The 25197-nt window shown below is 41.8% G+C and overlaps 2 protein-coding genes across 2 annotated transcripts in view; one reads left to right on the forward strand and one right to left on the reverse strand.

Moving 5' to 3' along the window:
• LOC106607873 (C-X-C motif chemokine 13) overlaps positions 1–25197 on the reverse strand; it is a 91458-nt gene that overhangs the window by 15491 nt on the left and 50770 nt on the right. The gene's annotated exons all lie outside the window — the stretch shown is intronic.
• Positions 1417–24894, forward strand: LOC123732760 (butyrophilin-like protein 1). The gene is made up of 7 exons (XM_045712015.1): positions 1417–1611; positions 2904–2930; positions 10418–10750; positions 11175–11180; positions 21713–21781; positions 21908–21982; positions 22679–24894. Exons 2-7 carry the CDS (start codon positions 2909–2911, stop codon positions 22726–22728), a joined length of 555 nt encoding a protein of 184 aa, XP_045567971.1. The 5' UTR covers positions 1417–1611; positions 2904–2908; the 3' UTR covers positions 22729–24894.

Genomic DNA, 25197 nt, shown 5'->3' on the forward strand with positions numbered 1-25197 from the left:
TAGAACACTGTGATGTAGTGTCTTAGACCACTGTGATGTAGTACCTTAGACCACTGTGATGTAGTGCCTTAGACCACTGTGATGTAGTGCCTTAGAACACTGTGATGTAGTGCCTTAGACCACTGTGATGTAGTGCCTTAGAACACTGTGATGTAGTGTCTTAGAACACTGTGATGTAGTGTCTTAGACCACTGTGATGTAGTACCTTAGAACACTGTGATGTAGTGCCTTAGACCACTGTGATGTAGTGCCTTAGAACACTGTGATGTAGTGCCTTAGACCACTGTGATGTAGTGCCTTAGACCACTGTGATGTAGTGCCTTAGACCACTGTGATGTAGTACCTTAGACCACTGTGATGTAGTGCCTTAGACCACTGTGATGTAGTACCTTAGACCACTGTGATGTAGTGCCTTAGACCACTGTGATGTAGTGTCTTAGAACACTGTGATGTAGTACCTTAGACCACTGTGATGTAGTGTCTTAGACCACTGTGATGTAGTGTCTTAGACCACTGTGATGTAGTGCCTTAGACCACTGTGATGTAGTGCCTTAGAACACTGTGATGTAGTGCCTTAGACCACTGCGCCACTCAGGAGGTCCGGGGCCGGTGTTTCAGCTGGTCCTGTCAGGGTTTAGAAGCCTGTTCAGAAATCCGGTGCTCATGAATGTGTAGCGTCAAAGGACACTTTGATAATGAATAAAGTTGACTTCTTAGCTTTTATTGGTAATGTTATCAATACGACTCGGGTTTGTGGAAAGCAGAAATGCCAGGTTGAAGGTTATTGTGCAGTAACAGATGTTACTGTTGAAGTGGTTGTTGACATGCTGAACAATCCTAAGGGGGTAGTGTTTACTATCGCACTATCGCAAACTGTTTGACTTGAAAAAATACAAAACATATATTTTTTAAAGAGCCGTTTGGGAGCCGAAAAGAGCCGGACTGCCCACCACAACAGCCCCCTAAATCACGTCTGACTTTCTGATTTGTAAATTCACTGCAGTTCCCAACATTGACCAGCAGGTGGTAATGATACTCTCTTCTCAGACAGTAAATGACCACCAGTCAGCTACATTTATTTTGTTAGGAGGGGATGGAAAAGCATTGAGACTATTTGTCATGGAAGCAATTTCACTCATTTACTCATGTGAATGGGTCCAAAGAGATAAGAGAAGCTAATATTGATCGGCACTGTTAAATCTTTACAGCTCAGGATAATATGACTATAATTAAAGAACATCACTACCATCTGCTGGCTGGATCGGTCTTCTGATTTAAACCCTATTCTACACACTGCTAACCTTATTCCTAACATTAAACCTAAATTAAGATCAGAAATGTACATTTTTGTTTCCATAACATTTTACGATAGTCCTATAGACAATTTAGACTTTGTGACTGGGTTTTCTAATAACCAGAGAGGCTGGGGGGAGGAGTTTACTCCAAATACCTGTGCAAAGGTGAAAGTGAAAGTTGTGTCGCAGTTTAGGCCTGAGGTGTAGATTGTTCTGTAAAAACGTGTATATATGCACATATAGTGACTATTAGAGTGGTTATAGATTTAAATCAACTATTTTGAATGTGAAGTGGAGGACGTGAAGACCAGTAAAGGTAAGAGGAGATCTCAGTATATTTCACTTTCCAATCTAGACACAACAGCCTTGTCATTGTTTAGAAGCCTGTTCAGAAATCTGGTCTCATTAATGTGCAGCGTCAAAGGACACTTTGATAATGAATAAAGTTGACTTCATAGCTTTTATTGGTAAGGTTATCAATACGACCACCATGATATCATAGAAGAAGAAGTGAATTGTGCCACAAATAGAACAATGAATGAGACAGACATTTCACTGGATGTATAATGTGAAGCCTCCGCTTGGCGTTTCCACTCACTACCAGATATGTTAGTCAGAGGAACAAGATGGAACGACACGGATTCTGGCCGACATTCTGCACATTTTCTCATCGATTAAACTATTTATCGCAATACCGTTATTTTGTTCCCAAAACTAGAATCTGTTATGAACAGAGCGGACTACGTTTTGTAGACTTCACCCTTTTTGCAAAGGTTTTTCAAAATCACCTGTTTATAAGGAGAATTGAGTTAATACACATGCGCACTTCACTAACGGTCATATGCAGATGACGCTAGAACGCACCAATAGGATCTCGGTATCTCGTGCCTGGCCCTGCCCACCTCCTTGCTGGTTCCGCCCACTATGACTCAATTCTTCACGTTGGAAACGACACGCCCTGTTCTACGGAACGCCGTTTGGGTCTTTGCCTGTCAAAAAGAAATAAGCTTCTTGACCAATCAGGACCTGAATATGACTCCACGTCACATAATAATTTAATACTTTCAAATAATGTTATTTGACGTGTATCTTTTTAACACGCAAAGACCCAAACGGCGTTCCATAGTGCACCTCAATACATGTCAGACATGCTTTTAAGTTATGTACCCAGTATGTCCCTCAGGTCCTCTGGAACTGGCCTCTTAACTATCCTGAAGCCTAGGACCAAGAGACATGGAGAGGCAGCCTTTAGTTATTATGTCCCCAGCCTCTGGAATAGCCTGCCAGAGAACCTGAGGAGGTCTGAAACTGGCCTCTTAACTATCCTGAAGCCTAGGACCAAGAGGCATGGAGAGACAGCCTTTAGTTATTATGCCCCCAGCCTCTGGAATAGCCTGCCAGAGAACCTGAGGAGGCCTGAAACTGTGGACATATTTAAAAGGAGATCTCAGTATATTTCACTTTCCAAACTAGACACAACAGTCCTGTTTTAAAACAATGAGGACTGGAGAAAGAGGAAGTGATGTTTGTATCTGTGTGATTGAGCAAAAGAGAGAATTTGATGAATGGTAATGATGTAAATATGAATGTTTTCTCTTTTTATTGCAGTTAAAATGGCAGAGTCCAGAGTTCATAGTAAGTCACCATGCTATAATTAATGATTAACTTTTCTTTCATGTATCTGGGAGAACAGAACTAAACCAACTATTGAAAATGAAATGTTTGTGGTTTTATTTCTCTTTATGTGTAAATGTGTGTCTGGATGAAATGTGATTGTAACATGAGAGGCGGCAGGTAGCCTAGTGGTTATAGTGTAGAGGTGGCAGGTAGCCTAGTGGTTAGAGTGTAGAGGTGTCTGGTAGCCTAGTGGTTAGAGTGTAGAGGGGGCAGGTAGCCTAGTGGTTAGAGTGTAGAGGAGGCAGGTAGCCTAGTGGTTAGAGTGTAGAGGAGGCAGGTAGCCTAGTGGTTAGAGTGTAGGGGAGGCAGGTAGCCTAGTGGTTAGAGTGTAGAGGAGGCAGGTAGCCTAGTGGTTAGAGTGTAGAGGTGGCAGGTAGCCTAGTGGTTAGAGTGTAGAGGAGGCAGGTAGCCTAGTGGTTAGAGTGTATAGGTGGCAGGTAGCCTAGTGGTTAGAGTGTAGGGGAGGCAGGTAGCCTAGTGGTTAGAGTGTAGAGGAGGCAGGTAGCCTAGTGGTTAGAGTGTAGAGGTGGCAGGTAGCCTAGTGGTTAGAGTGTAGGGGAGGCAGGTAGCCTAGTGGTTAGAGTGTAGAGGAGGCAGGTAGCCTAGTGGTTAGAGTGTAGAGGTGGCAGGTAGCCTAGTGGTTAGAGTGTAGAGGAGGCAGGTAGCCTAGTGGTTAGAGTGTATAGGTGGCAGGTAGCCTAGTGGTTAGAGTGTAGAGGTGGCAGGTAGCCTAGTGGTTAGAGTGTAGAGGTGGCAGGTAGCCTAGTGGTTAGAGTGTAGAGGTGGCTGGTAGCCTAGTGGTTAGAGTGTAGAGGTGGCAGGTAGCCTAGTGGTTAGAGTGTAGAGGTGGCTGGTAGCCTAGTGGTTAGAGTGTAGAGGTGGCAGGTGGCCTAGTGGTTAGAGTGTAGAGGTGGCAGGTAGCCTAGTGGTTAGAGTGTAGAGGTGGCAGGTAGCCTAGTGGTTAGAGTGTAGAGGTGGCAGGTAGCCTAGTGGTTAGAGTGTAGAGGTGGCAGGTAGCCTAGTGGTTAGAGTGTAGAGGTGGCAGGTAGCCTAGTGGTTAGAGTGTAGAGGTGGCAGGTAGCCTAGTGGTTAGAGTGTAGAGGTGGCAGGTAGCCTAGTGGTTAGAGTGTAGAGGTGGCTGGTAGCCTAGTGGTTAGAGTGTATAGGTGGCAGGTAGCCTAGTGGTTAGAGTGTAGAGGTGGCAGGTAGCCTAGTGGTTAGAGTGTAGAGGTGGCAGGTAGCCTAGTGGTTAGAGTGTAGAGGTGGCAGGTAGCCTAGTGGTTAGAGTGCAGAGGTGGCAGGTAGCCTAGTTGTTAGAGTGTAGAGGTGGCAGGTAGCCTAGTGGTTAGAGTGTATAGGTGACAGGTAACCTAGTGGTTAGAGTGTAGAGGTGGCAGGTAGCCTAGTGGTTAGAGTGTAGAGGTGGCAGGTAGCCTAGTTGTTAGAGTGAAGAGGTGGCAGGTAGCCTAGTGGTTAGAGTGTAGAAGTTGCAGGTAGCCTAGTGGTTAGAGTGTAGAGGTGGCAGGTAGCCTAGTGGTTCGAGTGTAGAGGTGGCTGGTAGCCTAGTGGTTAGAGTGTAGAGGTGGCAGGTAGCCTAGTGGTTAGAGTGTATAGGTGGCAGGTAGCCTAGTGCTTAGAGTGTATAGGTGACAGGTAACCTAGTGGTTAGAGTGTAGAGGTGGCAGGTAGCCTAGTGGTTAGAGTGTAGAGGTGGCAGGTAGCCTAGTGGTTAGAGTGTAGAGGTGGCAGGTAGCCTAGTGGTTAGAGTGTAGAGGTGGCAGGTAGCCTAGTGGTTAGAGTGTAGAGGTGGCTGGTAGCCTTGTGGTTAGAGTGTAGAGGTGGCTGGTAGCCTTGTGGTTAGAGTGTAGAGGTGGCAGGTAGCCTAGTGGTTAGAGTGTAGAGGTGGCAGGCAGCCTAGTTGTTAGAGTGTAGAGGTGGCAGGTAGCCTAGTGGTTAGAGTGTAGAGGTGGCAGGTAGCCTGGTGGTTAGAGTGTAGAGGTGGCAGGTAGCCTAGTGGTTAGAGTGTAAAGGTGGCTGGTAGCTTAGTGGTTAGATTGTAAAGGTGGCAGGTAGCCTAGTGGTTAGAGTGTAGAGGTGGCAGGTAGCCTAGTGGTTAGAGTGTAGAGGTGGCTGGTAGCCTAGTGGTTAGAGTGTAGAGGTGGCAGGTAGCCTAGTGGTTAGAGTGTAGAGGTGTCAGGTAGCTTAGTGGTTAGAGTGTAGAGGTGGCTGGTAGCCTAGTGGTTAGAGTGTAGAGGTGGCAGGTAGCCTAGTGGTTAGAGTGTAGAGGTGACAGGTAGCCTAGTGGTTAGAGTGTAGAGGAGGCAGGTAGCCTAGTGGTTAGAGTGTAGTGGTGGCAGGTAGCTTAGTGGTTAGAGTGTAGAGGTGGCAGGTAGCCTAGTGGTTAGAGTGTAGAGGTGGCAGGTAGCTTAGTGGTTAGAGTGTAGAGGTGGCAGGTAGCCTAGTGGTTAGAGTATATAGGTGGCAGGTAGCCTAGTGGTAAGAGTGTAGAGGTGGCAGGTAGCCTAGTGGTTAGAGTGTAGAGGAGGCAGGTAGCCTAGTTGTTAGAGTGTAGAGGTGGCAGGTAGCCTAGTGGTTAGAGTGTAGAGGTGGCAGGTAGCCTAGTGGTTAGAGTGTAGAGGTGGCAGGTAGCCTAGTGGTTAGAGTGTAGAGGTGGCAGGTAGCATAGTTGTTAGAGTGTAGAGGTGGCAGGTAGCCTAGTGGTTAGAGTGTAGAGGTTGCAGGTAGCCTAGTGGTTAGAGTGTAGAGGTAGCAGGTAGCCTAGTGGTTAGAGTGTATAGGTGGCAGGTAGCCTAGTGCTTAGAGTGTATAGGTGACAGGTAACCTAGTGGTTAGAGTGTAGAGGTGGCAGGTAGCCTAGTGGTTAGAGTGTAGAGGTGGCAGGTAGCCTAGTGGTTAGAGTGTAGAGGGGGCAGGTAGCCTGGTGGTTAGAGTGTATAGGTGGCAGGTAGCCTAGTGGTTAGAGTGTAGAGGTGGCAGGTAGCCTAGTGGTTAGAGTGTAGAGGTGGCTGGTAGCCTTGTGGTTAGAGTGTAGAGGTGGCTGGTAGCCTTGTGGTTAGAGTGTAGAGGTGGCAGGTAGCCTAGTGGTTAGGGTGTAGAGGTGACAGGTAGCCTAGTGGTTAGAGTGTAGAGGTGGCAGGTAGCCTAGTTGTTAGAGTGTAGAGGTGGCAGGTAGCCTAGTGGTTAGAGTGTATAGGTGACAGGTAACCTAGTGGTTAGAGTGTAGAGGTGGCAGGTAGCCTAGTGGTTAGAGTGTAGAGGTGGCAGGTAGCCTGGTAGTTAGAGTGTAGAGGTGGCAGGTAGCCTGGTGGTTAGAGTGTTGAGGTGGCTGGTAGCCTGGTGGTTAGAGTGTAGAGGTGGCAGGTAGCCTAGTGGTTAGAGTGTAGAGGTGGCAGGTAGCCTAGTGGTTAGAGTGTAGAGGTGGCAGGTAGCCTAGTGGTTAGAGTGTAGAGGTTGCAGGTAGCCTAGTGGTTAGAGTGTAGAGGTGGCAGGTAGCTTAGTGGTTAGAGTGTAGAGGAGGCAGGTAGCCTAGTTGTTAGATTGTTGAGGTGGCAGGTAGCCTAGTGGTTAGAGTGTAGAGGTGGCAGGTAGCCTAGTGGTTAGAGTGTAGAGGTTGCAGGTAGCCTAGTGGTTAGAGTGTAGAGGTGGCAGGTAGCCTAGTGGTTAGAGTGTATAGGTGGCAGGTAGCCTAGTGCTTAGAGTGTATAGGTGACAGGTAACCTAGTGGTTAGAGTGTAGAGGTGGCAGGTAGCCTGGTGGTTAGAGTGTAGAGGTGGCAGGTAGCCTAGTGGTTAGAGTGTAGAGGTGGCAGGTAGCCTAGTGGTTAGAGTGTAGAGGTGGCTGGTAGCCTAGTGGTTAGAGTGTAGAGGTGGCAGGTAGCCTAGTGGTTAGAGTGTAGAGGTGGCAGGTAGCTTAGTGGTTAGAGTGTAGAGGTGGCTGGTAGCCTAGTGGTTAGAGTGTAGAGGTGGCAGGTAGCCTAGTGGTTAGAGTGTAGAGGTGGCAGGTAGCCTAGTGGTTAGAGTGTAGAGGTGGCAGGTAGCCTAGTGGTTAGAGTGTAGAGGTGGCAGGTAGCCTAGTGGTTAGAGTGTAGAGGTGGCAGGTAGCCTAGTGGTTAGAGTGTAGAGGTGGCTGGTAGCCTAGTGGTTAGAGTGTAGAGGTGGCAGGTGGCCTAGTGGTTAGAGTGTAGAGGTGGCAGGTAGCCTAGTGGTTAGAGTGTAGAGGTGGCAGGTAGCCTAGTGGTTAGAGTGTAGAGGTGGCAGGTAGCCTAGTGGTTAGAGTGTAGAGGTGGCAGGTAGCCTAGTGGTTAGAGTGTAGAGGTGGCAGGTAGCCTAGTGGTTAGAGTGTAGAGGTGGCTGGTAGCCTAGTGGTTAGAGTGTAGAGGTGGCAGGTAGCCTAGTGGTTAGAGTGTAGAGGTGGCAGGTAGCCTAGTGGTTAGAGTGTAGAGGTGGCTGGTAGCCTAGTGGTTAGAGTGTAGAGGTGGCTGGTAGCCTAGTGGTTAGAGTGTAGAGGTGGCAGGTAGCCTAGTGGTTAGAGTGTAGAGGTGGCAGGTAGCCTAGTGGTTAGAGTGTAGAGGTGGCTGGTAGCCTAGTGGTTAGAGTGTAGAGGTGGCAGGTAGCCTAGTGGTTAGAGTGTAGAGGTGGCAGGTAGCCTAGTGGTTAGATTGTAAAGGTGGCAGGTAGCCTAGTGGTTAGAGTGTAGAGGTGGCAGGTAGCCTAGTGGTTAGAGTGTAGAGGTGGCTGGTAGCCTAGTGGTTAGAGTGTAGAGGTGGCAGGTAGCCTAGTGGTTAGAGTGTAGAGGTGGCAGGTAGCTTAGTGGTTAGAGTGTAGAGGTGGCTGGTAGCCTAGTGGTTAGAGTGTAGAGGTGGCAGGTAGCCTAGTGGTTAGAGTGTAGAGGTGGCAGGTAGCCTAGTGGTTAGATTGTAAAGGTGGCAGGTAGCCTAGTGGTTAGAGTGTAGAGGTGGCAGGTAGCCTAGTGGTTAGAGTGTAGAGGTGGCTGGTAGCCTAGTGGTTAGAGTGTAGAGGTGGCAGGTAGCCTAGTGGTTAGAGTGTAGAGGTGGCAGGTAGCTTAGTGGTTAGAGTGTAGAGGTGGCTGGTAGCCTAGTGGTTAGAGTGTAGAGGTGGCAGGTAGCCTAGTGGTTAGAGTGTAGAGGTGGCAGGTAGCCTAGTGGTTAGAGTGTAGAGGTGGCAGGTAGCCTAGTGGTTAGAGTGTAGAGGTGGCAGGTAGCCTAGTGGTTAGAGTGTAGAGGTGGCAGGTAGCCTAGTGGTTAGAGTGTAGAGGTGGCTGGTAGCCTAGTGGTTAGAGTGTAGAGGTGGCTGGTAGCCTAGTGGTTAGAGTGTAGAGGTGGCAGGTAGCCTAGTGGTTAGAGTGTAGAGGTGGCAGGTAGCCTAGTGGTTAGAGTGTAGAGGTGGCTGGTAGCCTAGTGGTTAGAGTGTAGAGGTGGCAGGTAGCCTAGTGGTTAGAGTGTAGAGGTGGCAGGTAGCCTAGTGGTTAGAGTGTAAAGGTGGCTGGTAGCCTAGTGGTTAGAGTGTAGGGGAGGCAGGTAGCCTAGTGGTTAGAGTGTAGTGGTGGCAGGTAGCTTAGTGGTTAGAGTGTAGAGGTGGCAGGTAGCCTAGTGGTTAGAGTGTAGAGGTGGCAGGTAGCTTAGTGGTTAGAGTGTAGAGGTGGCAGGTAGCCTAGTGGTTAGAGTATATAGGTGGCAGATAGCCTAGTGGTAAGAGTGTAGAGGTGGCTGGTAGCCTAGTGGTTAGAGTGTAGAGGTGGCAGGTAGCCTAGTGTTTAGAGTGTAGAGGTGGCAAGTAGCCTAGTGGTTAGAGTGTAGAGGTGGCAGGCAGCCTAGTGGTTAGAGTGTAGAGGTGGCAGGTAGCCTAGTGGTTAGAGTGTAGAGGTGGCAGGTAGCCTAGTGGTTAGAGTGTAGGGGAGGCAGGTAGCCTAGTGGTTAGAGTGTATAGGTGGCAGGTAGCCTAGTGGTTAGTGTGTAGAGGAGGCAGGTAGCCTAGTGGTTAGAGTGTAGAGGTGGCAGGTAGCCTAGTGGTTAGAGTGTAGAGGTGGCAGGTAGCCTAGTGGTTAGAGTGTATAGGTGGCAGGTAGCCTAGTGGTTAGAGTGTAGAGGTGGCAGGTAGCCTAGTGGTTAGAGTGTAGAGGTGGCAGGTAGCCTAGTGGTTAGAGTGTAGAGGTGGCAGGTAGCCTAGTGGTTAGAGTGTAGAGGTGGCAGGTAGCCTAGTGGTTAGAGTGTAGAGGTGGCAGGTAGCTTAGTGGTTAGAGTGTAGAGGTGGCAGGTAGCCTAGTGGTTAGAGTGTTGGGCCAGTAACTGAAAGGTTGCTGAATCCCCGAGCTGACAAGGTAAAAGTCTGTTGTTCTTCCCCTGAACAAGTCAGCGTCGTCCGTGGTAGGCTGTCATTCTAATTAAGAATTGGTTCTTAACTGACTTGACTCCTTAAATAAATAAAATATATATCCAGAGCGATTAGGATTAAGTTCCTTGCTCAAGGACAGATCAACTAATGTTTTCCTAGTTGGCTCAGGGGTTACTGGCCCAATGCTCTTAAGTGCTATGAAGTGGTACGTTTGTGGTAGAAAAAAGAGATTGGGGCGGGGGCACATGTGTTATACCACTGTAATATTAGTTTATCTATGAAATGATTAGTGTATAGAGGTCAGATGTCACAGGACTAAAACATGCTGATAACAGGGTTGGGGTGTGCAGCGAATAGCTGGATATAGGTTACTGTTGGTGACTTGGGGAATACAGGCCTAAGGAAAGTGGGTAACAGGGCTGAGATAGGAAAGTAACAGGGATGAGGTGTATTGGCAAAGGAACTGGGGTCTTGAGTAACACACAGGTCATTTAGGGCCAGGATATGCCTGTATCTGTACTTGATTGTATAGATTTGAGGGTATTGGCATGTGGGTGTTAGGGTTAGGGCATGGGGGTAACAGGGATGGGGTGTGTGGGTCATTGAGTTTAGGTGTGTGGGTAAGTGGGCTGAGGTATATAGATATTGAGGTTGAGGAATAGGGGTAAATATCTGTTCATGTTATTATAGACAGAGCACTCTGTCACAATTGTGACCAAGAATAAAATGTACTTTTAAATAAATAAATACATAAATAATCAAAATGGATGACATGTTAGGCTTACTAGTGGCATAAGATTTGCATAGTGGCATGTCTGGGAAAGATGTGGGAACAAATGGGATAATATCATTCTAGATTGTAGCATCACATTCTTCTATGACATAAATACTTTCCTTCAAATGAATATGTCTGTCTGGGATTGTGTGTGTTGTATTTTAGAATTGACATGGTCCTGGTTGTTGTATGTCTATTGTAGTTTTTCAATCAGCTGTGTTTATAAATGTACTGAGAGTATTTGTGTTCCTGACACAGATGATGTCATTAAACATGAAATGTTCTCTCTTTCTGAACAGCTCAGTTTAAACTCACCTCAGGAGACTATGTGGAGGCTGATGTTGGTAAAGAGGTCACCCTCCCCTGTCACCTCTCACCTGACACCAGTGCTGTTGCCACGACGATCAGGTGGTTTAAAGGGACAGAGTGTATTTACCTGTATCAGAATGGCCAGGTGACAGAGAGGAGTGGCTATGAGGGCAGAGTGAGTCTGATCACCCAGGAGCTGGAGAGAGGCAACGTGTCTCTGAGGCTGAGAGACTACAGGAGGTCAGATACAGGAGTCTACATATGTCAGGTCATCCATGGAGAACAGAAGGAGGAGGCTGCAGTGGGTTTATGGGATAGAGGAGGTAAGTGTTCTAGAACTCCAGTAATGTTTCTAAACACCTAAACAACAGCAATAACAACCAGTCTCTTTCCCTGTACAGAACACTTCTACTTTCTCATGTAGGTAGGAGTTCATAGTAGGAGTTACAGATGAATAGACTAGATTCATTCTGAATATCAACTAGTTACAATGCATATTACCATCACTCTGAGCTTTGAGCTTGTCCTAAAGCATTAGAACCATTCCAACATTACTGTCACGTCCCTTGATTGTCATTAGTAATGAATGTGATGAACACTCATACCCCTCTGATGTATATCACATCACTATGGTATTTGAGAGGATCATGTGACAGATGGTGATTTGAAGGTAATGATAATAACTAATACATTCTGTTTTACATGATCATTATTCATGACTCTCCATCTTGGATAATGGATGATCAGTATTAGGTGAGTAATTACTTATTTGTCTGTTTTGTTTATTGACAACCAATAACACAAGACAAAGAACAGACCAGAGTGTTAATCTGATACTATAAAAACTACAGGCCTTGTGAACAGCAGTGTGTCTTCTTCAAGGCTACAAATTAAATCAGTTTCTTTACATTTATCAATACTCTCCCCAAATGTTCTCAAGGTAGGTTGGATTAAGATGTATAGATGTTCTTCAAATTATCCAGAATGTTCATATCATAGATCTCCTACAAAATATCTGCCACAGAGGTCAACATTTCACATAGTCCTCCCACAATATATCTGCCATAGAGGTCAACAATTCACATAGTCCTCCCACAATATATCTGCCACAGAGGTCAACAATTCACATAGTCCTCCCACAATATATCTGCTATAGAGGTCAACATTTCACATAGTCCTCCCACAATATATCTGCCACAGAGGTCAACATTTCACATAGCCCTCCCACAATATATCTGCCACAGACGTCAACATTTCACATAGATCTCCCACAATATATCTGCCAAAGAGGTCAATATTTCACATAGTCCTCCCACAATATATCCGCTATAGAGGTCAACATTTCACATAGTCCTCCCACAATATATCTGCCATAGAGGTCAACATTTCACATAGTCCTCCCACAATATATCTGCTATGGTGCTCAACATATCACATAGTCCTCCTACAATATATCTGCCATAGAGGTCAACATTTCACATAGTCCTCCCACAATATATCTGCCATAGAGATCAACATTTCACATAGTCCTCCTACAATATATCTGCCATAGAGCTCAACATTTCACATAATCCTCCTACAATATATCTGCCATAGAGGTCAGCATTTCACATAGTCCTCCCACAATATATCTGCCATAGAGGTCAACATTTCACATAGTCCTCCCACAATATATCTGCCATAGAGATCAACATTTCACATAGTCCTCCCACAATATATCTGCCAAAGATGTCAACATTTCACATAGTCCTCCTACAATATATCTGCCATATAGCTCAACATTTCACATAGTCCTCCTACAATATTTCTGCCATATAGCTCAACATTTCACACGTTAAAATTAAAATAGAATCATCTTGAATTTAGCTTGATGTCTTATTATGAAGCATTCAGTCATTCTCAGACTGCTCACATAGTAGTGCTGCTTACATCTCTTTCCCTAGATGTACATTAGTAATGAATGTGATGAACAGTCATTCCAATATGATGTATGGTATTTCATTAAATTATGTAATGAGATAGAAATTCAATGAACAATAATAACGAATACATTCTGTTTTACATGATCATTATTCATGACTCTCCATCTTGGATAATGGATGATCAGTACGGGGTGAGTAATTACTTATTTGTCTGTTTTGTTTATTGACAACCAATAACACAAGACAAAGAACAGACCAGAGTGTTAATCTGATACTATAAAACTACAGGCCTTGTGAACAGCAGTGTGTCTTCTTCAAGGCTACAAATTAAATCAGTTTCTTTACATTTATCAATACTCTCCCCAAATGTTCTCAAGGTAGGTTGGATTAAGATGTATAGATGTTCTTCAAATGATCCAGAATTTTCATGTCATAGATCTCCTACAATATATCTGCCATAGAGGTCAACATTTCACATAGTCCTCCTACAATATATCTGCCATAGAGGTCAACATTTCACATAGTCCTCCTACAATATATCTGCCATAGAGGTCAACATTTCACATAGTCCTCCTACAATATATCTGCCATAGAGGTCAACATTTCACATAGTCCTCCTACAATATATCTGCCATAGAGGTCAACATTTCACATAGTCCTCCCACAATATATCTGCCATAGAGGTCAACATTTCACATAGTCCTCCCACAATATATCTGCCATAGAGGTCAACATTTCACATAGTCCTCCTACAATATATCTGCCATAGAGGTCAACATTTCACATAGTCCTCCCACAATATATCTGCTATAGAGGTCAACATTTCACATAGTCCTCCCACAATATATCTGCTATAGAGGTTAATATTTCACATAGTCCTCCTACAATATATCTCCCATAGAGGTCAACATTTCACATAGTCCTCCCACAATATATCTGCTATGGTGCTCAACATATCACATAGTCCTCCTACAATATATCTCCCATAGAGGTCAACATTTCACATAGTCCTCCCACAATATATCTGCTATGGTGCTCAACATATCACATAGTCCTCCTACAATATATCTGCCATAGAGGTCAACATTTCACATAGTCCTCCCACAATATATCTGCCATAGAGATCAACATTTCACATAGTCCTCCTACAATATATCTGCCATAGAGCTCAACATTTCACATAATCCTCCTACAATATATCTGCCATAGAGGTCAGCATTTCACATAGTCCTCCCACAATATATCTGCCATAGAGATCAACATTTCACATAGTCCTCCCACAATATATCTGCCAAAGATGTCAACATTTCACTTAGTCCTCCTACAATATATCTGCCATATAGCTCAACATTTCACATAGTCCTCCTACAATATTTCTGCCATATAGCTCAACATTTCACATAGTCCTCTCACAATATATCTGCCATATAGCTCAACATTTCACATAGTCCTCCTACAATATATCTGCCATATAGCTCAACATTTCACATAGTCCTCCTACAATATTTCTGCCATATAGCTCAACATTTCACATAGTCCTCCTACAATATATCTGCCATAGAGGTCAACATTTCACATAGTCCTCTCACAATATATCTGCTATAGAGGTCTACATTTCACATAGTCCTCTCACAATATATCTGCCATATAGCTCAACATTTCACATAGTCCTCCCACAATATATCTGCTATAGAGGTTAATATTTCACATAGTCCTCCTACAATATATCTGCCATAGAGGTCAACATTTCACATAGTCCTCCTACAATATATCTGCTATAGAGGTCAACATTTCACATAGTCCTCCCACAATATATCTGCCATAGAGGTCAACATTTCACATAGTCCTCCCACAATATATCTGCCATAGAGGTCAACATTTCACATAGTCCTCCCACAATTTATCTGCCATAGAGGTCAACATTTCACATAGTCCTCCCACAATATATCTGCCATAGAGGTCAACATTTCACACTCCAAAATGAACATGGAATCAGCTTGAGTTCAGTTTGATGTCCTAGTATGAATCATTCTGTGATGTTTAGACTGCTCCAATAGTAGCACTGCTTACATCCCTTTCCCTAGATGTACATTAGTAATGAATGTGATGAACAGTCATTCCAATATGATGTATGGTATTTCATTAAATTATGTAATGAGACAGAAATTCAACGAACAATAATAACTAATGCATTCTGTTTTACATGATCATTATTCATGACTCTCCATCTTGGATAATGGATGATCAGAACAACGTGAGTAATTACTTATTTGTCTGTTTTGTTTATTGACAACCAATAACACAAGACAAAGAACAGACCAGAGTGTTAATCTGATACTATAAAAACTACAGGCCTTGTGAACAGCAGTGTGTCTTCTTCAAGGCTACAAATTAAATCAGTTTCTTTACATTTATCAATACTCTCCCCAAATGTTCTCAAGGTAGGTTGGATTAAGATGTATAGATGTTCTTCAAATTATCCAGAATGTTCATATCATAGATCTCCTACAAAATATCTGCCATAGAGGTCAACATTTCAAATAGTCCTCCCACAATATATCTGCCATAGAGCTCAACATTTCACATAGTCCTCCTACAATATATCTGCCATAGAGGTCAACATTTCACATAGTCCTCCTACAATATATCTCCCATAGAGGTCAACATTTCACATAGTCCTCCTACAATATATCTGCCATAGAGGTCAACATTTCACATAGTCCTCCTACAATATATCTGCCATAGAGGTCAACATTTCACATAGTCCTCCCACAATATATCTGCCATAGAGATCAACATTTCACATAGTCCTCCTACAATATATCTGCCATAGAGGTCAACATTTCACATAGTCCTCCTACAATATATCTGCCATAGAGGTCAACATTTCACATAGTCCTCCCACAATATATCTGCCATAGAGGTCAACATTTCACATAGTCCTCCCACAATATATCTGCCATAGAGGTCAACATTTCACATAGTCCTCCCACAATATATCTGCCATAGAGGTCAACATTTCACATAGTCCTCCTACAATATATCTGCCATATAGCTCAACATTTCACATAGTCCTCCTACAATATTTCTGCCATATAGCTCAACATTTCACACGTTAAAATTAAAATAGAATCATCTTGAATTTAGCTTGATGTCTTATTATGAAGCATTCAGTCATTCTCAGACTGCTCACATAGTAGTGCTGCTTACATCTCTTTTCCTAGATGTACATTAGTAATGAATGTGATGAACAGTCATTCCAATATGATGTATGGTATTTCATTAAATTATGTAATGAGACAGAAATTCAACGAACAATAATAACTAATGCATTCTGTTTTACATGATCATTATTCATGACTCTCCATCTTGGATAATGGATGATCAGTAAAAGGTGAGTAATTACTTATTTGTCTGTTTTGTTTATTGACAACCAATAACACAAGACAAAGAACAGACCAGAGTGTTAATCTGATACTATAAAAACTACAGGCCTTGTGAACAGCAGTGTGTCTTCTTCAAGGCTACAAATTAAATCAGTTTCTTTACATTTATCAATACTCTCCCCAAATGTTCTCAAGGTAGGTTGGATTAAGATGTATAGATGTTCTTCAAATGATCCAGAATGTTCATATCATAGATCTCCTACAAAATATCTGCCATAGAGGTCAACATTTCACATAGTCCTCCTACAATATATCTGCCATAGAGGTCAACATTTCACATAGTCCTCCTACAATATATCTGCCATAGAGGTCAACATTTCACATAGTCCTCCTACAATATATCTGCCATAGAGGTCAACATTTCACATAGTCCTCCCACAATATATCTGCCATAGAGGTCAACATTTCACATAGTCCTCCCACAATATATCTGCCATAGAGGTCAACATTTCACATAGTCCTCCCACAATATATCTGCCATAGAGGTCAACATTTCACATAGTCCTCCCACAATATATCTGCTATAGAGGTCAATATTTCACATAGTCCTCCCACAATATATCTGCCATAGAGGTCAACATTTCACATAGTCCTCCCACAATATATCTGCCATAGAGGTCAACATTTCACATAGTCCTCCAACAATATATCTGCTATAGAGGTCAACATTTCACATAGTCCTCCCACAATATATCTGCCATAGAGGTCAACATTTCACATAGTCCTCCTACAATATATCTGCCATATAGCTCAACATTTCACATAGTCCTCCTACAATATTTCTGCCATATAGCTCAACATTTCACACGTTAAAATTAAAATAGAATCATCTTGAATTTAGCTTGATGTCTTATTATGAAGCATTCAGTCATTCTCAGACTGCTCACATAGTAGTGCTGCTTACATCTCTTTCCCTAGATGTACATTAGTAATGAATGTGATGAACAGTCATTCCAATATGATGTATGGTATTTCATTAAATTATGTAATGAGATAGAAATTCAACGAACAATAATAACTAATGCATTCTGTTTTACATGATCATTATTCATGACTCTCCATCTTGGATAATGGATGATCAGTACGGGGTGAGTAATTACTTATTTGTCTGTTTTGTTTATTGACAACCAATAACACAAGACAAAGAACAGACCAGAGTGTTAATCTGATACTATAAAAACTACAGGCCTTGTGAACAGCAGTGTGTCTTCTTCAAGGCTACAAATTAAATCAGTTTCTTTACATTTATCAATACTCTCCCCAAATGTTCTCAAGGTAGGTTGGATTAAGATGTATAGATGTTCTTCAAATTATCCAGAATGTTCATATCATAGATCTCCTACAAAATATCTGCCATAGAGGTCAACATTTCAAATAGTCCTCCCACAATATATCTGCCATAGAGCTCAACATTTCACATAGTCCTCCTACAATATATCTGCCATAGAGGTCAGCATTTCACATAGTCCTCCCACAATATATCTGCCATAGAGGTCAACATTTCACATAGTCCTCCCACAATATATCTGCCATAGAGGTCAACATTTCACATAGTCCTCCCACAATATATCTGCCATAGAGGTCAACATTTCACATAGTCCTCCTACAATATATCTGCCATAGAGGTCAACATTTCACATAGTCCTCCCACAATATATCTGCCAAAGAGGTCAACATTTCACATAGTCCTCCTACAATATATCTGCCATAGAGGTCAACATTTCACATAGTCCTCCCACAATATATCTGCCATAGAGTTCAACATTTCACATAGTCCTCCAACAATATATCTGCTATAGAGGTCAACATTTCACATAGTCCTCCCACAATATATCTGCCATAGAGGTCAACATTTCACATAGTCCTCCTACAATATATCTGCCATATAGCTCAACATTTCACATAGTCCTCCTACAATATTTCTGCCATATAGCTCAACATTTCACACGTTAAAATTAAAATAGAATCATCTTGAATTTAGCTTGATGTCTTATTATGAAGCATTCAGTCATTCTCAGACTGCTCACATAGTAGTGCTGCTTACATCTCTTTCCCTAGATGTACATTAGTAATGAATGTGATGAACAGTCATTCCAATATGATGTATGGTATTTCATTAAATTATGTAATGAGACAGAAATTCAACGAACAATAATAACTAATACATTCTGTTTTACATGATCATTATTCATGACTCTCCATCTTGGATAATGGATGATCAGAACAACGTGAGTAATTACTTATTTGTCTGTTTTGTTTATTGACAACCAATAACACAAGACAAAGAACAGACCAGAGTGTTAATCTGATACTATAAAAACTACAGGCCTTGTGAACAGCAGTGTGTCTTCTTCAAGGCTACAAATTAAATCAGTTTCTTTACATTTATCAATACTCTCCCCAAATGTTCTCAAGGTAGGTTGGATTAAGATGTATAGATGTTCTTCAAATGATCCAGAATTTTCATGTCATAGATCTCCTACAATATATCTGCCATAGAGGTCAACATTTCACATAGTCCTCCTACAATATATCTGCCATAGAGGTCAACATTTCACATAGTCCTCCTACAATATATCTGCCATAGAGGTCAACATTTCAGAGGGGTTGAGTCATCCGGACAGACACATCTGCCAGTTGAGCAACATTGTGGACAACTATAGGTATCCCACTATCCTTGCCATAGAGATACATTTCACAAAGCCCTCCGACAGTATATCTGTCATAGAGGTCAACATTTCAAATAGTACTCCTACAATATATCTGCCATAGAGGTCAACATTTCACATAGTCCTCCCACAATATATCTGCTATAGAGGTTAATATTTCACATAGTCCTCCCACAATATATCTGCCATAGAGGTCAACATTTCACATAGTCCTCCCACAATATATCTGCTATAGAGGTTAATATTTCACATAGTCCTCCTACAATATTTCAGCCATAGAGGGTAACATTTCACACTCCATAATGAACATGGAATCAGCTTGAATTCAGTTTGATGTCCTAGTATGAAGCATTCTGTGATGTCTCAGACTGCTCCAATAGTAGTACTGCTTACATCCCTTTCCCTAGATGTACATTAGTAATGAATGTGATGAACAGTCATATCAATATGATGTATGGTATTTCATTACATTATGTAATGAGACAGAAATTCAATAAACAATAATAACTAATGCATTCTGTTTTACATGATCATTATTCATCACTCTCCATCTTGGATAATGGATGATCAGCATTAGGTGAGTAATTATTTATTTGTCTGTTTTGTTTATTGACAACCAATAACACAAGACAAAGAACAGACCAGAGTGTTAATCTGATACTATAAAAACTACAGGCCTTGTGAACAGCAGTGTGTCTTCTTCAAGGCTACAAATTAAATCAGTTTCTTTACATTTATCAATACTCTCCCCAAATGTTCTCAAGGTAGGTTGGATTAAGATGTATAGATGTTCTTCAAATTCTACTGAATGTTCATATCATAGATCTCCTACAAAATATCTGCCATAGAGGTCAACATTTCACATAGTCCTCCTACAATATATCTGCCATAGAGGTCAACATTTCAAATAGTCCTCCCACAATATATCTGCTATAGAGGTCAACATTTCACATAGTCCTCCCACAATATATCTGCCATAGAGGTCAACATTTCACATAGTCCTCCCACAATATATCTGCCATAGAGGTCAACATTTCACATAGTCCTCCAACAATATATCTGCTATAGAGGTCAACATTTCACATAGTCCTCCCACAATATATCTGCCATAGAGGTCAACATTTCACATAGTCCTCCAACAATATATCTGCCATAGAGGTCAACATTTCACATAGTCCTCCCACAATATATCTGCCATAGAGGTCAACATTTCACATAGTCCTCCCACAATATATCTGCCATAGAGATCAACATTTCACATTGTCCTCCCACAATATATCTGCCAAAGAGGTCAACATTTCACATAGTCCTCCTACAATATATCTGCCATATAGCTCAACATTTCACATAGTCCTCCTACAATATTTCTGCCATATAGCTCAACATTTCACACGTTAAAATTAAAATAGAATCATCTTGAATTTAGCTTGATGTCTTATTATGAAGCATTCAGTCATTCTCAGACTGCTCACATAGTAGTGCTGCTTACATCTCTTTCCCTAGATGTACATTAGTAATGAATGTGATGAACAGTCATTCCAATATGATGTATGGTATTTCATTAAATTATGTAATGAGACAGAAATTCAACGAACAATAATAACTAATACATTCTGTTTTACATGATCATTATTCATGACTCTCCATCTTGGATAATGGATGATCAGAATAAGGTGAGTAATTACTTATTTGTCTGTTTTGTTTATTGACAACCAATAACACAAGACAAAGAACAGACCAGAGTGTTAATCTGATACTATAAAAACTACAGGCCTTGTGAACAGCAGTGTGTCTTCTTCAAGGCTACAAATTAAATCAGTTTCTTTACATTTATCAATACTCTCCCCACATGTTCTCAAGGTAGGTTGGATTAAGATGTATAGATGTTCTTCAAATTATGCAGAATGTTCATATCATAGATCTCCTACAAAATATCTGCCACAGAGGTCAACATTTCAAATAGTCCTCCCACAATATATCTGCCATAGAGGTCAACAATTCACATAGTCCTCCCACAATATATCTCCCATAGAGGTCAACAATTCACATAGTCCTCCCACAATATATCTGCCATAGAGGTCAACATTTCACATAGTCCTCCCACAATATATCTGCCACAGAGGTCAACATTTCACATAGCCCTCCCACAATATATCTGCCATAGAGGTCAACATTTCACATAGTCCTCCCACAATATATCTGCCAAAGAGGTCAAAATTTCACATAGTCCTCCCACAATATATCTGCTATAGAGGTCAACATTTCACATAGTCCTCCCACAATATATCTGCCATAGAGGTCAACATTTCACATAGTCCTCCCACAATATATCTGCTATGGTGCTCAACATATCACATAGTCCTCCTACAATATATCTGCCATATAGCTCAACATTTCACATAGTCCTCCCACAATATATCTGCCATAGAGGTCAACATTTCACATAGTCCTCCCACAATATATCTGCCATAGAGGTCAACATTTCACATAGTCCTCCCACAATATATCTGCCATAGAGGTCAACATTTCACATAGTCCTCCCACAATATATCTGCCATAGAGATCAACATTTCACATAGTCCTCCCACAATATATCTGCCAAAGAGGTCAATATTTCACATAGTCCTCCCACAATATATCCGCTATAGAGGTCAACATTTCACATAGTCCTCCCACAATATATCTGCCATAGAGGTCAACATTTCACATAGTCCTCCCACAATATATCTGCTATAGAGCTCAACATATCACATAGTCCTCCCACTATATATCTGCCAAAGAGGTCAACATTTCACATAGTCCTCCCACAATATATCTGCCATAGAGGTCAACATTTCACATAGTCCTCCCACAATATATCTGCCATAGAGGTCAACATTTCACATTGTCCTCCCACAATATATCTGCCATAGAGGTCAACATTTCACATAGTCCTCCCACAATATATCTGCCATATAGGTCAACATTTCACATAGTCCTCCTACAATATATCTGCCATATAGCTCAACATTTCACATAGTCCTCCTACAATATTTCTGCCATATAGCTCAACATTTCACACGTTAAAATTAAAATAGAATCATCTTGAATTTAGCTTGATGTCTTTCCTGAAGCATTTCAGGTTATTGTCGACTCTCCACTGAGTTGTGAAATTGCTGTCCATCACTTCATACTTTCCCTCTGCATCATATTTCTGTCTAAAGTCTTTAACACAGAATTCAGATCCTAGTCCTCCTTTGTTATTTCAGCTCAACAGATATGTGATGTGAAGACTGAGGTAGAGAGACTGAGAAGAGAGATCTCAGCCCAGATGACTGGTGAGTGAGATATGTGATACTTAACATTTCAATAGAAACCCAGAACTCCCCTTCAGTAGGTCTATGTGTCTTCATGTGTCACTGAGGTAAATGTTCCCATTCTAAATGGTTGTTCTATTATTTTAGAACATGGAGAGACGTCAGATACAGGTTCCATACTCCCAGTCAGGAGGAGAGACAGCAAGGAGCTTCCTCCATTCAGTGAGTTATCAATATTGTCCTGTTGTCTCCTACTGTTTCTAGTCTATAGTGGACCATCCTCCACTTAGTGAGTTATCAATATTGTCCTGTTGTCTCCTACTGTTTCTAGTCTATAGTGGACCATCCTCCACTTAGTGAGTTATCAATATTGTCCTGTTGTCTCCTACTGTTTCTAGTCTATAGTGGACCATCCTCCACTTAGTGAGTTATCAATATTGTCCTGTTGTCTCCTACTGTTTCTAGTCTATAGTGGACCATCCTCCACTTAGTGAGTTATCAATATTGTCCTGTTGTCTCCTACTGTTTCTAGTCTATAGTGGACCATCCTCCACTTAGTGAGTTATCAATATTGTCCTGTTGTCTCCTACTGTTTCTAGTCTATAGTGGACCATCCTCCACTTAGTGAGTTATCAATATTGTCCTGTTGTCTCCTACTGTTTCTAGTCTATAGTGGACCATCCTCCACTTAGTGAGTTATCAATATTGTCCTGTTGTCTCCTACTGTTTCTAGTCTATAGTGGACCATCCTCCACTTAGTGAGTTATCAATATTGTCCTGTTGTCTCCTACTGTTTCTAGTCTATAGTGGACCATCCTCCACTTAGTGAGTTATGGATGTAGATTATATTATATTTGACACTGTTGTACATCCTCCAGAGAGTCAGTGTGTTGATCAGTGCTGTGTGTTGTGTTGCAGTGGGAGGAGAGAGCAGCAGTCCAGACTCCCCAGTGTCTCCCAGTGTGTGAGCTGAGACTGGTGCTGCTGGGGAGGACTGGGGCTGGAAATACAAACACCTTTGTCTGACATATCAAAATGTAGTGTGGAGAGCGTTTTCCCATTGGAAAGACGTCGCCCTGATGTCCTTTGGGTGGTGGACCAGTCTTGATACACACAGGAAACCCAGCAGCGTTGCAGTTCTTTACACAAGCCAGTGCTCCATTCACCTGTTACCATACCCTGTTCAAAGGCATTTATATATTTTATCTTGCCCATTCACCCTTTGAATGGCACACATACACAATCCATGTCTCAACATCCTTATTTAACCTTCCTCCTCCCCTTCATCTACACTGATTGAAGTGGATTTAACAAGTGACATGAATAAGGGATCATAGCTTTCACCTGGATTCACCTGGTCAGTCTATGTCATGGAAAGATCAAGTGTCCTTAATGTTTTGTACACACAGTGTATGTCTACAGTGAATTGATGAGTAATGCATTCGATTACTGTTCTGTTGCTGTTGAGACAACTGTTTTGTGTAGGGGTTAGAGGGTATACTAGTTAGAGACAACTGTTTTGTGTAGGGGTTAGAGAGGATACTAGTTAGAGACAACTGTTTTGTGTAGGGGTTAGAGAGGATACTAGTTAGAGAGACAACTGTTTTGTGTAGGGGTTAGAGAGGAGACTAGTTAGAGACAACTGTTTTGTGTAGGGGTTAGAGAGGAGACTAGTTAGAGAGACAACTGTTTTGTGTAGGGGTTAGAGAGGATACTAGTTAGAGAGACAACTGTTTTGTGTAGGGGTTAGAGAGGAGACTAGTTAGAGACAACTGTTTTGTGTAGGGGTTAGAGAGGATACTAGTTAGAGACAACTGTTTTGTGTAGGGGTTAGAGAGGAGACTAGTTAGAGACAACTGTTTTGTGTAGGGGTTAGAGAGGAGACTAGTTAGAGAGACAACTGTTTTGTGTAGGGGTTAGAGAGGATACTAGTTAGAGAGACAACTGTTTTGTGTAGGGGTTAGAGAGGATACTAGTTAGAGAGACAACTGTTTTGTGTAGGGGTTAGAGAGGAGACTAGTTAGAGAGACAACTGTTTTGTGTAGGGGTTAGAGAGGATACTAGTTAGAGACAACTGTTTTGTGTAGGGGTTAGAGAGGATACTAGTTAGAGAGACAACTGTTTTGTGTAGGGGTTAGAGAGGATACTAGTTAGAGAGACAACTGTTTTGTGTAGGGGTTAGAGAGGATACTAGTTAGAGAGACAACTGTTTTGTGTAGGGGTTAGAGAGGAGACTAGTTAGAGAGAATCCCACTGTATTTTCCGCCACTGTGAGAGAAACATAGGAGTGTTATTATTTTACTACAGTCACACTGTTGTTTTCTATTTGCTGACCTTCATCAATCAAAGTTCATCAGGATACTGCTGTTGTTATGATGTTATGTTTCAAGTTGAAACCTTAAACATATCTCTACAGTACTCACTAGTGGACAGACAGGCAACGCTCTGCTCAAGTAAGATTTGGTTCAGGGTTCAGAGGTCACAGTGAAGGATTGATGAGTAATACATGTGTTTATTATATCCAAACAGACACACAGAAATATATAAGTATTATGTTGCTTGTTTTACTATATAGAAAGTGTTTTGTTACTTTGTATCACACATAGTATATGTTATTTCAACAATATTGTATTAAATCAGTATCACTAAATACCATATCAGTGGTTATGTTGTACAGTACTAAGCACACTTTGGATTACATTTTCTGTCCCCAAAAAATACCTTGTTACTCACAATATAGCGTGAATAATGTTGTAACTGTTAATTTACAATGTATGTAAGATGTCCCCTTGTCACGTCCTGACCAGTAAGGGGTTATTTGTTATTGTAGTTTGGTCAGGGCGTGGCAGGGGGTGTTTGTTTGTGTGTTTCGGGGTTTTGATGTATGTTCTATATTTTCTATTTCTGTGTTTATTCTAGGTTTCTATTTCTATGTTGTGTTTTTTCAATGACTTCCAATTAGAGGCAGCTTGTGGTTGTTGTCTCTAATTGGAGGCCATATTTAGTGTGTTCGTTTTCACTTGTGTTTGTGGGTGGTTGTTTCCGTTTTAGTCTGCGAACCTTACTGGACTGTTATCGTCGTTATTTTTGTTTAAGTTTGTTTGCCTTCAATAAATACTAAGATGAGCAATATACCCGCTGCATATTGGTCCGATGATTTCTCCTCTTCAGACGACGAAGTTTGTGACACCCCTTTTAAATGTTCTGGTTATTAAGTGGAGCTTTGTCCTTTCAGAGGGCTGTTTTACATCAGAAACTGTGGTCCTTAGTAATCGGGGAGGGAACAGTCTAAGGTTGGCCATGGAAAAGTAAAACCTGTATTGTTTTGGTATTACAATACTTTACAACTGTTGGAAATGGTATCTCACAGAAGCACCATAAAGGAAAACATTAAAGAGCAGAAGTACAGTACTGTACGATCCAAGAAATAAATAACA

Source organism: Salmo salar, unplaced genomic scaffold, assembly GCF_905237065.1.
Source record: "Salmo salar unplaced genomic scaffold, Ssal_v3.1, whole genome shotgun sequence".
Lineage (NCBI taxonomy): Eukaryota > Metazoa > Chordata > Actinopteri > Salmoniformes > Salmonidae > Salmo > Salmo salar.